General features: G+C 38.4%; 1 protein-coding gene across 1 annotated transcript in view; it reads left to right on the top strand.

Moving 5' to 3' along the window:
- Positions 1-16,843, top strand: part of PLEKHA2 (pleckstrin homology domain containing A2) — a 607,368-nt gene that overhangs the window by 431,707 nt on the left and 158,818 nt on the right. The window contains exons 8-9 of the mRNA XM_053718084.1: positions 6,872-6,940; positions 7,703-7,773. Coding sequence (XP_053574059.1) covers positions 6,872-6,940; positions 7,703-7,773 — 140 coding nt within the window. The remainder of the gene's footprint in view (positions 1-6,871; positions 6,941-7,702; positions 7,774-16,843) is intronic.

Genomic DNA, 16,843 nt, shown 5'->3' with positions numbered 1-16,843 from the left:
AGAGGATTGTGACAGGTCCTCCTACGGATCTATTGCACTTTTCTCTGTTCCAGGTCCTAGGGGGTTCTCCTTGGGAGTGCCTTATTTTGGAGGAGTGGATTGGGTTGACACCCAAGCTCTTGGGTGAGTCCCCCCTTTTTTCCTTCCATTCCCTGGGGGCTTGTGGTTGGGGTCTTCTGTCCCCCTGTCTATCAGACATGTCTGTCGCTTGGGCTGGTCTGGTGTTGGAGCAGGATCTGAGATCTGTTGCTCTGCTATTTCATCCTCAGAGCATTTGAGGTACAGTAAGCCTTTTTGAGGTTTCTTCTTTCTCCACATTCAAGATTTGTGGGAAGGACTGGCGGCTCTTAGATAGCCTGCAACGTTATCCGTTGGTTAGTGGATACTTAGGAATCTGATGGATCCTATCTTCAGCTTCTTTCTACTTGCCCTGCAAGAAGCAGGATTTTGTTGGGTAGGGGTTTTCAGGCCACGTGCCCTCAGAAGGGGCCGCCTCTTGTACCCTCCCGTTTTTGCATTTAGTGTCCTCTATAGCTTGGGTATTGTTTTCCCAAAAGTGATGAATGCAGCTGTGGACCCTTTCCATTTATGAAGAAAAACTTAAATTATGCTTACCTGATAATTTTCTTTTCTTCAGATGGAAAGAGTCCACAGCTCCCCGCCCGTATTTTTTTCTGTGGGGCGTATGTTATTTTTGTTCTTTTGGCACCTTTTCACCCTGATGTTTCTTCTACTGTTTCTTGTTTCTCTGCAGAATGACTGGGGGATGAGGGAAGTGGGAGGAGTATTTAAGCCTTTGGCTGGGGTGTCTTTGCCTCCTCCTGGTGGCCAGGTTCTGAATTCCCAAAAGTAATGAATGCAGCTGTGGACTCTTTCCATCTGAAGAAACGAAAATTATCAGGGAAGCATAATTTGTTTTCTTGACATTCTCAGCAATTTTTTGAGCATGTTGAATTTTTTTTTAAAGAAAAATAGGTAAGTAGGATTGCCCCATATCTGATGAGCACCTATATATCAAACATGTATATTTCCTTAACCCCATGGCTAGCCTATCATCTGTTACATCACTCATTAAAGAATTCCAAACTGGGTTTCATTACTCTTTAAGGAAAGAGAAGCTGAAATATAATTCACCTCAATGACACACAAAACACTCCCATCATTTATAGGCTATAGCCAAGCCATAACATACAACCGTATCTGCTCAAACAATATTGACATGGTTTCACATTTTAAATCACTTAAACATGTATTCAGGAACCATGGCTACCACACAAGGATAATAGAAAAAGTTCAGAGAGCCACCAAAATACCCAGGGACAAACTTTCTTGTAATATAGGCCAACACAGAAAAATAACAGTGTACCTCTTGTCATAACCTACAAACCACAATTAGATATTTTAAGAAAAATGATCAGGCTTACATTCAAGTGTCCACAAGGACAGGCAGCTCAGGCAACCCCCAAACCTTAAAAAAATTATTATAGATGTACTAAAAAATTCGAAATATTCCATAGAAAATAAATATATATATATATATATATATATATATATATAAAATATATATATATATTTAGAGCAAGGCTGGTTGGGATTTGCACTCTCACTAACACAGTAGAAACAACCAGGGTGCTGGGATCGCTGCGGTATCTGTTGGTGCTCTACAAATAACTGATAATAATAATAATAATATAGTAATTATTCAGAAAACAATACAGACCACACTTGCTGGATTTTAGTCTGAGGTAGGGGGGACTGTCCCTGAAACATTGCCTTCAATAAAGGATTGATGAACACTTGATAAAATCCAGCGAGTGCGTTCTGTATTGCTTATATATATATATATATATATATATATATATATATATATATATATATATACAGTATCTATAATAATTTTTAACAATTGTTATCATTATTATTTAATATTTCCTGTCCATAACGCGCCTTAAGATAACTAATTATTTATGTGCGCTAACCCGACACTGCGTTATACCTAAAGCGTGAAACCCGATGCGCATTACTCATATCCTATATTCCTATGTTCATCACATAGAAAAAAAATGCAATTTACAGTATATTGTTAAATATATATTTCTACATATATCTGATAAATGTTAATGTAAAATATATATCTATATATCTTTAGGAATAGATATAAAGGTATAGGTATATACAGATATATATAAAAATATTTATTTAAAATAAAAATAACATTTTCATTTATGTGAAGAACATTGGAATATGAAATATGTACAGTAGATACAAAGTAAAACACATGGAACTAGCAATAATTAACCAGCCATTACCAGAAATCTATCTCCTACTGATGAGTTCCAAATAGAACGAAACAGGCTGTCTAGTGAGTGATTTCTGATTTGCTGCAATAATCCTGTTAAAAGGATAGCTGTGTTAAAACAGTATTTTGAAGCAAAAAAACCTGAGAATTTGCATATCTTATTTGCATAACTTACCCAGAATTCTCTTGTGCATTGGTAGCATTGTATATGAGGTATTTCTGGGGAAAAGCAAGCAGGGATTCTTGCCTAGATGTGCTAATTTCCTATGCAAATACTTACATTGATTTAATTTTGAGACATGGAGGATTTTAATTTCAGTTTTTTATCTCCCCCCCCATAATTTTAATGAATTTTGGTTTAACCTTGAAAATAGCTTTATCAATGCAGCAACCAGAAATCTATCTCCTACTGATGAGTACCAAATAAAATGAAACAGGCTGTCTAGTGAGTGATTTCTGATTTGCTGCAATAATCCTGTTAAAAGGATAGCTGTGTTAAAACAGTATTTTGAAGCAAATATTTACATTGATTTAATTTTGAGACATGGAGGATTTTAATTTCAGTTTTTTATCTCCCCCCATAATTTTAATTAAATATATATATATATATATATATATATATATATATATATATATATATATATACAGGTAGCCCTCAGTTTACGCCGGGGTTAGGTTCCAGAAGGAATGGTTGTAAATTGAAACCGTTGTAAATTGAATCCCAGTTAATAATGTAAGTCAATGGGAAGTGAGGGAGATAGGTTCCAGGCCCCTCTCAAAATTGTCATAAGTAACACCTAATACATTATTTTAAAAGCTTTGAAATGAAGACTTTAAATGCGAAACAGCATTTTTAACCTAATAAAATAATCACACAACACAGAATATATAATTAAACTAAGTTAAATGAACAAAAACATTTGCTAAACAGCATTATAAACCTAATAAAATAATCACACAACACAGACTTCACTTGCATTTCTCTGCAAACTGTTCTTTCTATGCATTCCAATCTGGACTGAGTTATAGACAGGAAGATCTTGTTCTTATGAAATCTGCTCTATAGCTCAGATCTGATTAAACTGATTAATTTCAGCTTGCTTGGCTTTACTGCAACACAAGCGGACAGCTCCACCTACTGGCTATTTTAATAAATGCACTGCTTCTCAATGCTTTTCAATAGCAGTCACATGACTGGAAAAAAAGGTTGTTATTCTGAAACGGTGTAAATTGAACCGTTGTAAAACGAGGGCCACCTGTATATACATATATATATATATATATATATATATGCAGTCGTATGCAAAAGTTTAGGCACCCCTGACAATTTTCATTTTGATCTACCAAATAACTGAAGGACACAGTAATATTTCAGTAGTGAAATTGGGTTTTTTGGATTAACAGGAAATGTGCAATATGCATCAAAACGAAATTAGACAGGTGCATAAATTTGGGCACCCTTGTCATTTTGTTGATTTGAATACCTGTAACTACCTAGCACTGATTAATTGGAACACACAATTGGTTTGGTGAGCCCATTAAGACTTCATAGACAGATGCATCCAATCATAAGAAAAGGTATTTAAGGTGGCCAATTGCAAGTTGATGTTCTCTTTGACTCTCCTCTGAAGTGTGGCAGAATGGGGGCCTCAAAACAACTCTTAATTGACCTGAAAACAAAGATTGTTCAACATTATGGTTTAGGGGAAGGCTACAAAAAGCTATCGCAGAGATTTAAGCTGTCAGTGTCCCCTGTGAGGAACATAGTGAGGAAATGGAAGACCACAGGCACAGTTCTTGTTAAGGCCAAAAGTGGCAGGCCAAGTAAAATATCGGAGAGGCAAAGGCAAAGGATGGTGAGAACGGTCGAAAACAGCCCACAGACCACCTCCAAAGACCTACAACATCATCTTGCTGCAGATGGTGTCACTGTGCATCGTTCAACAATTCAGCGCACTTTGCACAAGGAGAAGCTGTATGGGAGAGTGATGCCACGCCACAAACAGAGTCGCTTTAAGTATGCAAACGCACATTTGGACAAGCCAGCTTCATTTTGGAAGAAGGTGCTGTGGACTGATGAAACAAAGATTGAGTTATTTGGTCATAACAAGGTGCGTTATGCATGGCGGCAAAAGAAAACAGCGTTCCAAGACAAACTCTTGCTACCCACAGTAAAATTTGGTGGATGTTCCATCATGCTGTGGGGCTGTGTGACTAGTGCCGGTACTGGGAATCTTGTTAAAGTTGAGGGTTGCATGGATTCCACTCAATATCAGCAGATACTTGAGAATAATGTTGAGGAATCAGTCAAAAGTTGAAGTTACGCCGGGGCTGGATATTTCAACAAGACAACGACCCAAAACACTGCTCAAAATCTACTCTGGCATTTATGCAGAGGAACAAGTACAATGTTCTGGAATGGCCATCCCAGTCCCAAGACCTGAATATCATTGAAAATCTGTGCGGTGATTTGAAGCGGGCTGTTCATGCTCGCCAACCATCAAACCTAACTGAACTGGAGATGTTTTGCAAGGAGGAATGGTCCAAAATACCTTTATCCAAAATCCAGACACTCATTACAGACTATAGGAAGCGTCTAGAGGCTGTTATTTCTGCAAAAGGAGATGTTGTTATATCGTAACAACGTCTGTTTCAAATGTCTGTTTTTACCTATATCTAGTAAGTGCAACAGTGTGTATTGCGTGTACACTTTTAAAAGTCTTCACTTGAATAATACTTTGTGTGCGCTTCTCTCTTTTTCTTCTGTTTTTCTACTAAATATTGATGTGATATTTCTGTTGGGGTACCCAAATGTATGCACCTGTCTAATTTCATTTTGATGCATATTGCACATTTTCTGTTAATCCAATAAACCTCATTTCACTACTGAAATATTAATGTGTCCAGTTATTTGATAGATCAAAATGAATTTGCTGATCCAAACACAAATTATTTATAAATGAAAATCATTGAAATTGTCAGGGGTGCCTAAACTTTTGCATACAACTGTATATATATATATATATATTATAACCCTTTGCAGTCAAATACATGGCCATATACCATATACCTTTGAACTCTTATAATAAAATTGAATTCATATTTTTATTAATATTTTTATGACTAATTTGTATTAGATAGTGTATATAGGAGTTAAACTGTTAATTTTAATGTGTTTGGTGCAAATTTTTGTTGTACCCTAACCCTTTACGTGAGGTCTTCAGTAACCCAAGGCTTGTTACTTTCAACTTGTAATAAGCTTGCAAATAAACACACAGGATATTCTTATATTGCGTGCTAAAGTTAGTGTGCCACTTGTAATCCAGCCCTATTTCATCACAGCATAAACTCAAAAGTCCTGCATAAATCCCTAGGTCTGAAATACCTATTTATACCACATTTATGTGCAGGTTTCCATAGACTGAAATATCTCAACCATATTTCCCCACTCCTACTTCCTTTGCCCACAAGTTATTCCATGCACCATTGATAAGTATCCTTGTGTCACCCCTAATTTTATGGTCTAGCGCCATGCTTGGTTCTAGATATAATTTTGCCCACACCGTAAAACAAAATGTAAACAGTTCAATATTAAAAAATCATTCCAGTTTCCATTTTGCTATCTGACTCCATTTCGTAAGTAGATTATTTGACTTATTTCACTGTGACTCATGATTTTCCTGGCATAGTTAATCATCTAATTTCTTAAGCACAAATCAGCAGACTGAGGCAGTTAGGAGGCCAGGTGTCATAGCAGACAAGGAGCATCCAGGAGGGATGTCCGATAACAAGCCAGGGTTCCAGAGCCAGGAATCCGTCAGCAGATGCAACACACAAAGAAAACCCGGAAGAGATGTGAGATAACAAGCCAGGTTCAGGAACCAAGAATCAGTCAGAATTATAGGTAACAAGACAAAGACTCAAACACAGGGTGAAACCTCAATGTCAGGGTTCAAGTTAATCGGAGAAAGACCTGGAATGTGCGTAACCCCCATGGTTACATGTACCTAAGGTTGAGAAAGTAGGTGCTATAGTAAGTCCTAGTTTTCATTGATGTGGTAAATTTTGGAAACTGGTGACGAAAACATTTATTTCCATTAAATTCTATGGAGAAGTTTTATGTTACCACCAGTTTTTAAACTTTACCACCTCAATGGAAACAAAACCTTTATCAGGTAATATAGGGGTTCATCACAATTCTGTAAAAAAAATCTTATCAAATTATTTATTGACAAAAATCCCCATAGACTAAAGCGGAAGTTAAGAAGCAGCGGTCCTGAGACCGCTGCTCCTTAACTCGTCCGCCACCTCTGAGGTGGCGGACAGCAATCAGCCCGATCGAATAAAATCAGGTTGATTGACACCCCCTGCTAGTGGCTGATTGGACGCGAATCTTCAGGGGGCGGTATAGCGGATCATGTCTGTCCACACCTACATAAATAGACCCCTAAAGGTGTTTCTCTGTTGATATTTTTTCTAAAGATTTGTGATCAACCCAGTTGACTCCTTAAAGTCTTTAACTTTGTGTAATTGATGTTGTTTAACATTCTATCTTTCTTCATCTTCTTGCAGAGGAAAAATTGGAAAAGAAGGTACTTTGTTTTGGATGCTTTCTCTTTAAGCTACTTTAAATGTGAACAGGTAATTATAAAACAAACACTGACACTTGCCCATTACTACCTTCTGCTGTCGACATTCTTAACCAGTTCTGTATTTCTATCCACTTTCTGTGTTATTCCGCCTTAAACACCTCATGGCCTAAGCAATCTATAAAATTGTTATTGACCAACATAACATAATTGTCCCTTGATGAACTTATTTCAACATACACATATTTTCTTTAAGTGGACATACAACTTCTTGTAATTTCAACATTTATATGCAATCTTGCAATAAATTAGGTTTGCGTGAATTTGTTTTAATGCGTTTACACCTGCTCTATAACTGTTATATTTCACCAATATATGTAACATATTTCGATTGCTCCATATTCACCACTAAATCTAGGGCTGTAAAGATAAAAAGTTATGAAAAAACAGTAGTCAGCAGGAAAAACATTACTACTCACTTAAATGGTATGTACGGCCTGATGATCAAAAACTTGCAAGCATTGGGATAAATCACACAAAATCTTTAGGATTTTTTTTTTAGATCTTATACTGTAATGTACTGTAGTAGTCTCTACTTCACATAAATAATACTATATAGCAACATAAATGTCGCAAGATACATTTTTTATGGGGCCTAATCATAGTGATGAGACTTCTTAGATCATCTCGTCTGAGCAAAGATCTTTAGATCATCATGCCCTTAGACAGAACAATCTAATTTTTTTGCTGTAATTGTCACAGAGAAGAAATATCCTGGACATATATAAATATTGGATATGCCAATCTTTTGTAGGACCGGGAACCCTTGCGTTGTATATTCCTGAAGGATATCTTGAAGACTCGAGAAACTCTTGTAAAGTCTGGGTAAGTACAGAATCTCTAGTATGTTATGTTTTCTTTTATACAGTGGTGAGAGTCCACAATCCACTAAGCATGGGATTGAACTCGTGGCCACTAGAAGGAAGTAGAGTTTCCCAAAATTATCAAGAGTATGTTATCCCTTCCATCACCCTGGTATGCCATTCTAAAACCTTGCCTCTTAGGAGGTGGGTGAAGAATTGAGGTGCTTTTGTAATTTTATTGAGAAGCGCTCTCAGATGGATTTGAGACCCATTTCCCCCCTCACAGAACTGCTACAGAGAGTCAGAGGGGACATTGGAGTATGGGGCAATGACGCAATTACTCCCGGTGTAGGAGTCAATATACTCCTCATTTATATCCTCTGCTGTAATGTGCTCAGCACTGTATGGGATATCTACTGTGAGCAGTCATATCTGCAGCTGGTGAGTACAGTGGATAGGGTGCTTGAGAAGTAATATATTTTTAGCACTCACATAGCACTCACTATCCCATAGCTTTCCAAACTTTTCATGTTGGTGACACACTTTTTAGACCTACATCATTTCGCGACACAGTAATTCAGTTGTTCTAGCAAACAGGATGTTAAACTAACTTGTTTTAAAGATATACGGACAACAAATACATAAATTATATAATGAAATGTATTTACAAGCAACAGTATGTATGTGCAAGAATTAAAAAAAAAAGTTTAATAACACCAATAGCTACTTACTATTTTAATGGGATGTATGAGGTTGATGGCATGAACACAGTTTCTGAATATTTGGTGGAACATTAGATAAAGACACTCGAATTTCGTCATCAAGCATTTTCTCTTGTAAGGTGTATCCAGTCCACGGATCATCCATTACTTGTGGGATATTCTCCTCCCCAACAGGGAGCTTCAAGAGGATCACCCACAGCAGAGCTGTCTATATAGCTCCTCCCCAACTGCCACTCCCCAGTCATTCTCTTGCAGCTCTTGACATGGGTAGTTGCTAGAGAGATGTGGTGCATTAATGTAGTTTATCTTCAATCAAAAGTTTATTATTTTCAAATGGTACCGGAGTTGTACTATTTTAGCCTCAGGCAGAAAGTTGAAGAAGAGTCTGCCTGAGGTTTTTGATGATCTTAGCAGTTTGTAACTAAGATCCACTGCTGTTCTCACACATAACTGAAGAGATGAGTAACTTCAGCTGGGGGAATGGGGTGCAGGGTCTCCTGCTCTGAGGTATGTGCAGTTAAAAAAATTTCTAGAGAGAGGATAAGCTAGAAAATGCTGACAGTACCTGATTTATTTAAGGTAAGCCTGATTACAGTGATTTAATAACGACTGGTATCATGCTTGCTGTAAAGGGTAATATTTTTGTTATTTACTCTCATTACTGAATAGATATAACGTTTGCTTGATGTATATAAACGTTTATTACAAATGGTGATAAAACTTTATTCTGGGGCCCAGTTTTTACACATGGCTGACTAGATTTTGCCTAGGGATAGTTTTTTATGGCCCTCTCACTGTGAGTACAGGTTGGGAGGGGCCTAATTTCAGGCCTAAATCATGCAGTAGTTTTTGCAGCTTGAGACTTCCAGCTTCCCTGAAGGAGTCCACTGAACATATAGGACCTCTCTAAAGGGTTTTTGTGCCTTCCAAAGTCGTTGTATGGGCAGGTAGGGCCACAGCAGAGCTGTGGCAGTTGGTTGTGACTGTTTAAAAACGTTTATATAGTTTTTTTGATCCGGTTTTGAAACTAAGGGGTTAATCATCCATTTGCAAGTGGGTGCAATGCTATTTAAGTCTATTATACACACTGTAAAAATTTCGTAAAATTTACTGCTTTTTTCACTGTTTTGCAGTTTCTGTGATTGTTTTTTTCTCTTAAAGGCACAGTACCGTTTTTATTTTTTGCTTGTTCACAGTTATTAAAGTGTTTTACAAGCTTGCTGGTCTCATTACTAGTCTGTTTAAACATGTCTGACATAGAGAAAACTCATTGTTCATTATATTTAGAAGCCATTGTGGAACCCCCTCTTAGAATGTGTACCAAATGCACTGATTTTACTATAAGCTATAAAGATCATATTCTGGCTTTAAAAGATTTATCACCAGAGGAAACTGACAAGGGGGAAGTTATGCCGACTAACTCTCCCCACGTGTCAGAACCTATGACTCCCGCTCAAGGGACGCCCGCTCTAGAGGCGCCAAGTACATCTAGCGCGCCCATAGCGTTTACCTTACAAGACATGGCGGCATGTTATGGATCATACCCTTACAGCGGTATTGTCCAAACTACCAGGGTTACAAGGAAAGCGAGACAGCTCTGGGACTAGGAAAAATACAGAGCACTCTGACGCTTTAGTAGCTATGTCTGATATTCCCTCTAAATATGCAGAAGCTGAGGAAGGAGAGCTTCTATCTGTGGGTGATTTTTCTGACTCAGGGAAGATAATTCAACCTGATTCTGATATGTCTACACCTTAAATTTAAGCTTGAACACCTCCGTGTGTTGCTCAGGGAGGATTTAGCTGCTCTGAATGAATGTGACACCATTATGGTCCCAGTTGTGTAGTTTGGATAAATACTATGCAGTGCCTGTTTACACTGATGTTTTTTCCAATACCTAAGAGGTTTTCAGAAATTATTACTAAGGAATGGGATAGACCAGGTGTACCGTTCTCCCCCGCTCCTGTTTTTAAAAAGATGTTACCCATAGATGCCGCTACACGGGACTTATGGCAAACGGTCCCTAAGGTGGAGGGAGCAGTCTCTACCCTAGCGAAGCGTACAACTATCCCAGTCGAGGACAGTTGTGCTTTCCTAGATACAATGGATAAAAAGTTAGAGGGTTACCATAAGAAAATGTTTATTCAACAGGGTTTTATTCTCCAGCCTCTTGCATGCATTGCCCCTGTCACTGCTGCTGCGGCCTTCTGGTTTGAGTCTCTGGAAGAGGCTCTACAGGTAGAAACCCCATTGGATGATATACTTGACAAGCTTAAAGCTCTTAAGCTAGCCAATTCATTTGTTTCTGACGCCGTTGTTCATTTAACCAAACTAACGGCTAAGAACTCAGGTTTTGCTATTCAAGCGCGTAGGGCGTTATGGCTTAAATCCTGGTCAGCTGACGTTACTTCAAAGTCTAAGCTTCTCAATATTCCCTTCAAGGGACAGACCCTATTTAGGCCTGGACTGAAGGAGATAATTTCTGATATTACTGGAGGAAAAGGTCACGCCCTTCCTCAGGATAGGTCCAACAAATTAAGGACCAAACAGACTAATTTTCGTGCCTTTCGAAACTTCAAGACTGGCGCAGCATCAACTTCCTCTAATACTAAACAAGAGGGAAAATTTGCCCAGTCCAAGCCGGTCTGGAGACCTAACCAGGCTTGGAACAAAGGAAGGCAGGCCAAAAAGCCTGCTGCTGCCTCTAAGACAGCATGAAGGATTAGCCCCCGATCCGGTAACGGATCTAGTAGGGGGCAGACTTTCTCTCTTCGCCCAGGCTTGGGCAAGAGATGTCCAGGATCCCTGGGTGTTGGAAATTGTGTCCCAGGGGTATCTTCTGGACTTCAAAGCTTCTTCCCCAAAAGGAAGATTTCACCTCTCACAATTATCTGCAAACCAGATAAAGAGAGAGGCATTCTTACATTGTGTTCAAGACCTCCTAGTTATGGGAGTGATCCACCCAGTTCCAAGGGAGGAACAGGGGCAAGGATTCTATTCAAATCTGTTTGTGGTTCCCAAGAAAGAGGGAACCTTCAGACCAATCTTATATCTCAAGAGCCTAAACAATCAGGGTCCCATCGTTCAAAATGGAGACTATTCGAACCATCCTACCTATGATCCAGGAGGGTCAATATATGACTACTGTGGACTTAAAGGATGCTTATCTTCACATTCCGATACACAGAGATCATCATCGGTTTCTCAGGTTCGCCTTCCTAGACAGGCATTACAAGTTTTGTAGCTCTTCCCTTCGGGTTAGCTACGGCACCAAGAATCTTTACAAAGGTTCTGGGGTCACTTCTGGCGGTGCTAAGGCTGCGGGGTATAGCAGTAGCCCCTTACCTAGACGACATTCTGATACAGGCGTCGAATTTTCAAATTGCCAAGTCACATACGGACATTGTTCTGGCATTTCTGAGGTCTCATGGGTGGAAAGTGAACAAAGAAAAGAGTTCTCTGACCCCTCTCACAAGAGTTTCCTTCCTGGGAACTCTGATAGATTCTGTAGAAATGAAGATTTACCTGACAGAGGCCAGGTTGTCAAAACTTCTAAATTCCTGCCGTGTTCTTTATTCTACTTCTCGCCCTTCAGTGGCTCAGTGTATGGAAGTAATCGGCTTAATGGTAGCGGCAATGGACATAGTGCCATTTGCCCGCCTACATCTCAGACCGCTGCAACTCTGCATGCTCGGTCAGTGGAATGGGGATTACACAGATTTGTCCCCTCTACTAAATCTGGATCAAGAGACCAGGGATTCTCTTCTCTGGTGGCTATCTCGGGTCCATCTGTCCAAAGGTATTACCTTTCGCAGGCCAGATTGGACAATAGTTACAACAGATTCCAGCCTTCTGGGCTGGGGTGCAGTCTGGAACTCCCTGAAGGCTCAGGGATCGTGGACTCAGGAGGAGGCACTCCTTCCGATAAACATTCTGGAACTAAGAGCGATATTCAATGCTCTTCAGGCTTGGCCTTAGCTACCTGCGGTCAGGTTCATCAGATTTCAGTCGGACAACATCACGACTGTAGCTTACATCAACCATCAAGGGGGAACAAGGAGTTCCCTAGCAATGTTGGAGGTTTCAAATGGTGGTTAGAAAGGAGCGCCAAATAGTGGCGAGGTCTGATGCGATATAGGTGTAAAAATATGATATTTCGTCTGAAAAAATGTATAGCACTATGGCTCAGCTACAATTATGGTGGTTGTGCTGTATAGATGTATAGGTTTTGAAATCTAGATTTGAAATCTAAGAGTGGCACAGTTGGTACATAAAAGTATTTAATACATATTAAACATTTAAAACAAGGGTATCGTTTAAAATATACTTTAGCAGAACGGCATGAAATAATGTATAAAAACACATAAACACTTAAACATCTATAAAAACACGCGTGTTTGGCTTATTAGCTGTATGTATAATGTCTCATGAAGATCGTCTCATATACAATTGTATTAACATAGATCAGGAAATAATAATAATAAAAAACAAATAATGTCCAATAGTCCCTTCTCAAAATTAAGAGATATATAAAAAAGGTTTTCCCATGTGTATCAAAAAATATAATATAATAATAAACTGTCCGATTTAAGTGTTGTCCAAAACCGTGATATAAATGAGTAGTGCAAGTCCGGAAAATTCGAAAGTTCTATTAGAAAAGCTTTTCAAAAAACATTTCAAAAAAGCATTTAATGGAGGTAGATAGTCTGGAAGTTCAAAAAGATCTATCAAAAATGGTGACAAAAAGTAAATCCGTGAATTCAATCCAAAATAGTGATAAAGATGAGTCCATAAAAATGTAAAATATCCAAAAGGTAAAAAACCAAAAGGTAAAAAAACAAAAAAAAAAGTAATTAGTATGTGCACAAACTAGTGAGAGAGATCCCTAGAAGGGGTCTTATGTGGAGGGGTTATACTTCCATGAAAAAAATTATTTGTTGATATAAAAATAAAAATAAAAATAGGTAAAATACAAAAATAGAAATAAAAATAATCCTACGGAATCTTCAAAACCTGAAAATAAAGGATAATAACAATAGTGTGATACTGTATTATAATTCAATAATCAAGGAATAAATAGCTCACCATAGCTCTGTCAACGCGTTTCGGCCCACAAGAGAGGCCTTTATCAAGACTATAGTATGGTGTGGGTGAGCTGGAGACTTTATACCTCTCTCTAACCAATCATATTGCACTGAAATTGCGCCAAATTTTGCGCCAAAATTTTGCGCCAAAATTTTGCGCCAAAATTTTGCGCCAAAAATGTGATACCGGAAGTGTTGGGCCGGAAGTGCTCCTCTGTACATCGAAATGGTTCACATTCGTCCCAGTATAACTTAGACAAGGCTTTTGTTGGAACATTGTCTGTATTGTTCTTAATGTGCTTTTACATACTATGTGCCTTAGTAGTTAACTGTGGGGTCAAACGTTATGATTTGCCGGTGTTTTTAAACCGGAAGTGGCAGCTAAATGTAAACATCCGGTAATGCTATGCCGGATGTTAGGCTTTGCCGGTTATGGGTAAAACGGAAGTGGTGTTTACCCAGCACCAATCAGATCCGGAGGGGCAAAAAACAGTTGTCCAACTGATAGAGCCAGTTCTTACAGCTTGGCATGAAGCATGTGACAAGCTGTAAGAACTGGCTCTATCAGTTGGACAACTGTTTTTTGCCCCTCCGGATCTGATTGGTGCTGGGTAAACACCACTTCCGTTTTACCCATAACCGGCAAAGCCTAACATCCGGCATAGCATTACCGGATGTTTACATTTAGCTGCCACTTCCGGTTTAAAAACACCGGCAAATCATAACGTTTGACCCCACAGTTAACTACTAAGGCACATAGTATGTAAAAGCACATTAAGAACAATACAGACAATGTTCCAACAAAAGCCTTGTCTAAGTTATACTGGGACGAATGTGAACCATTTCGATGTACAGAGGAGCACTTCCGGCCCAACACTTCTGGTATCACATTTTTGGCGCGAAATTTTGGCGCAAAATTTTGGCGCAAAATTTGGCGCAATTTCAGTGCAATATGATTGGTTAGAGAGAGGTATAAAGCCTCCAGCTCACCCACACCATACTATAGTCTTGATAAAGGCCTCTCTTGTGGGCCGAAACGCGTTGACAGAGCTATGGTGAGCTATTTATTCCTTGATTATTGAATTATAATACAGTATCACACTATTGTTATTATCCTTTATTTTCAGGTTTTGAAGATTCCCTAGGATTATTTTTATTTCTATTTTTGTATTTTACCTATTTTTATTTTTATTTTTATATCAACAAATAATTTTTTTCATGGAAGTATAACCCCTCCACATAAGACCCCTTCTAGGGATCTCTCTCACTAGTTTGTGCACATACTAATTACTTATTTTTTTGGTTTTTTACCTTTTGGTTTTTTACCTTTTGGATATTTTACATTTTTATGGACTCATCTTTATCACTATTTTGGATTGAATTCACGGATTTACTTTTTGTCACCATTTTTGATAGATCTTTTTGAACTTCCAGACTATCTACCTCCATTAAATGCTTTTTTGAAATGTTTTTTGAAAAGCTTTTCTAATAGAACTTTCGAATTTTCCGGACTTGCACTACTCATTTATATCACGGTTTTGGACAACACTTAAATCGGACAGTTTATTATTATATTATATTTTTTGATACACATGGGAAAACCTTTTTTATATATCTCTTAATTTTGAGAAGGGACTATTGGACATTATTTGTTTTTTATTATTATTATTTCCTGATCTATGTTAATACAATTGTATATGAGACGATCTTCATGAGACATTATACATACAGCTAATAAGCCAAACACGCGTGTTTTTATAGATGTTTAAGTGTTTATGTGTTTTTATACATTATTTCCTGCCGTTCTGCTAAAGTATATTTTAAACGATACCCTTGTTTTAAATGTTTAATATGTATTAAATACTTTTATGTACCAACTGTGCCACTCTTAGATTTCAAATCTAGATTTCAAAACCTATACATCTATACAGCACAACCACCATAATTGTAGCTGAGCCATAGTGCTATACATTTTTTCAGACGAAATATCATATTTTTACACCTATATCGCATCAGACCTCGCCACTATTTGGCGCTCCTTTCTAACCACCATTTGACACATCTTTCTACAAGTGGGTATCTGGGGACCCACTATAGACAGGAGCTATAGGTCCACACTTTCAGCGCTGTAAGACAACATTGAATCTATCAATGTTGGAGGTTTCAAAGATAATTCTATGGGCAGAGATTCACTCTTGCCATCTATCAGCTATCCATATCCCAGGAGTAGAGAACTGGGAGGTGGATTTTCTAAGTCGACAAACTTTTCATCCGGAGGAGTGGGAGCTCCATCCGGAGGTGTTGGCACAGTTGATTCAACTTTGGGTATGTGTTTCTACTGTTTCCTCTGCTCCCTCGTCTGATTGCCAAGATCAAGCAGAAGAGAGCTTCGGTGATTTTGATAGCACCTGCGTGGCCACGCAGGACTTGGTATGCAGATCTGGTGGACATGTCATCCTTTCCACCATGGACTCTGCCGCTGAGACAGGACCTTCTACTTCAGGGTCCTTTCAACCATCCAAATCTGATTTCTCTGCGTCTGACTGCTTGGAGATTGAACGCTTGATTTTGTCAAAGCGTGGTTTCTCCGAGTCGGTCATTGATACCTTAATACAGGCGCGAAAGCCTGTCACCAGGAAAATCTATCATAAGATATGGTGTAAATATCTTCATTGGTGTGAATCCAAGGATTACTCATGGAGTAAAGTCAGGATTCCTAGGATATTATCCTTTCTCCAAGAAGGATTGGAGAAGGGCTTATCAGCTAGTCCCTTAAAGGGACAGATTTCTGCTCTGTCTATCCTTTTGCACAAATGTCTGGCTGAGGTTCCAGATATTCAGGCATTTTGTCAGGCTCTGATTAGAATCAAGCCTGTGTTTAAACCTGTTGCTCCACCATGGAGTTTAAATTTAGTTCTTAAAGTTCTTCAAGGGGTTCCGTTTGAACGATTGCATTCCATAGATATTAAGCTCTTATCTTGGAAAGTTCTGTTTTTAGTAGCTATCTCCTCAGCTCGAAGAGTTTCGGAGTTATCTGCTTTACAATGTGATTCCCCTTATCTCATTTTCCATGCAGATAAGGTAGCGTTACGTACCAAACCTGGTTTTCTACCTAAGGTGGTATCTAATAAGAATATCAATCAGGAGATTGTTGTTCCGTCACTGTGTCCTAATCCTTCTTCAAAGAAGGAATGTCTATTACACAATCTTGACGTGGTTTGTGCTTTAAAGTTTTATTTACAAGCTACTAAAGATTTTCGTCAAACATCTGCATTGTTTGTTGTCT

This window comes from Bombina bombina, chromosome 6, assembly GCF_027579735.1.
Source record: "Bombina bombina isolate aBomBom1 chromosome 6, aBomBom1.pri, whole genome shotgun sequence".
Taxonomy (NCBI): domain Eukaryota; kingdom Metazoa; phylum Chordata; class Amphibia; order Anura; family Bombinatoridae; genus Bombina; species Bombina bombina.
Note: the sequence above shows the minus strand (reverse complement) of the source record. Positions and strands in the feature narration are given on the sequence as shown.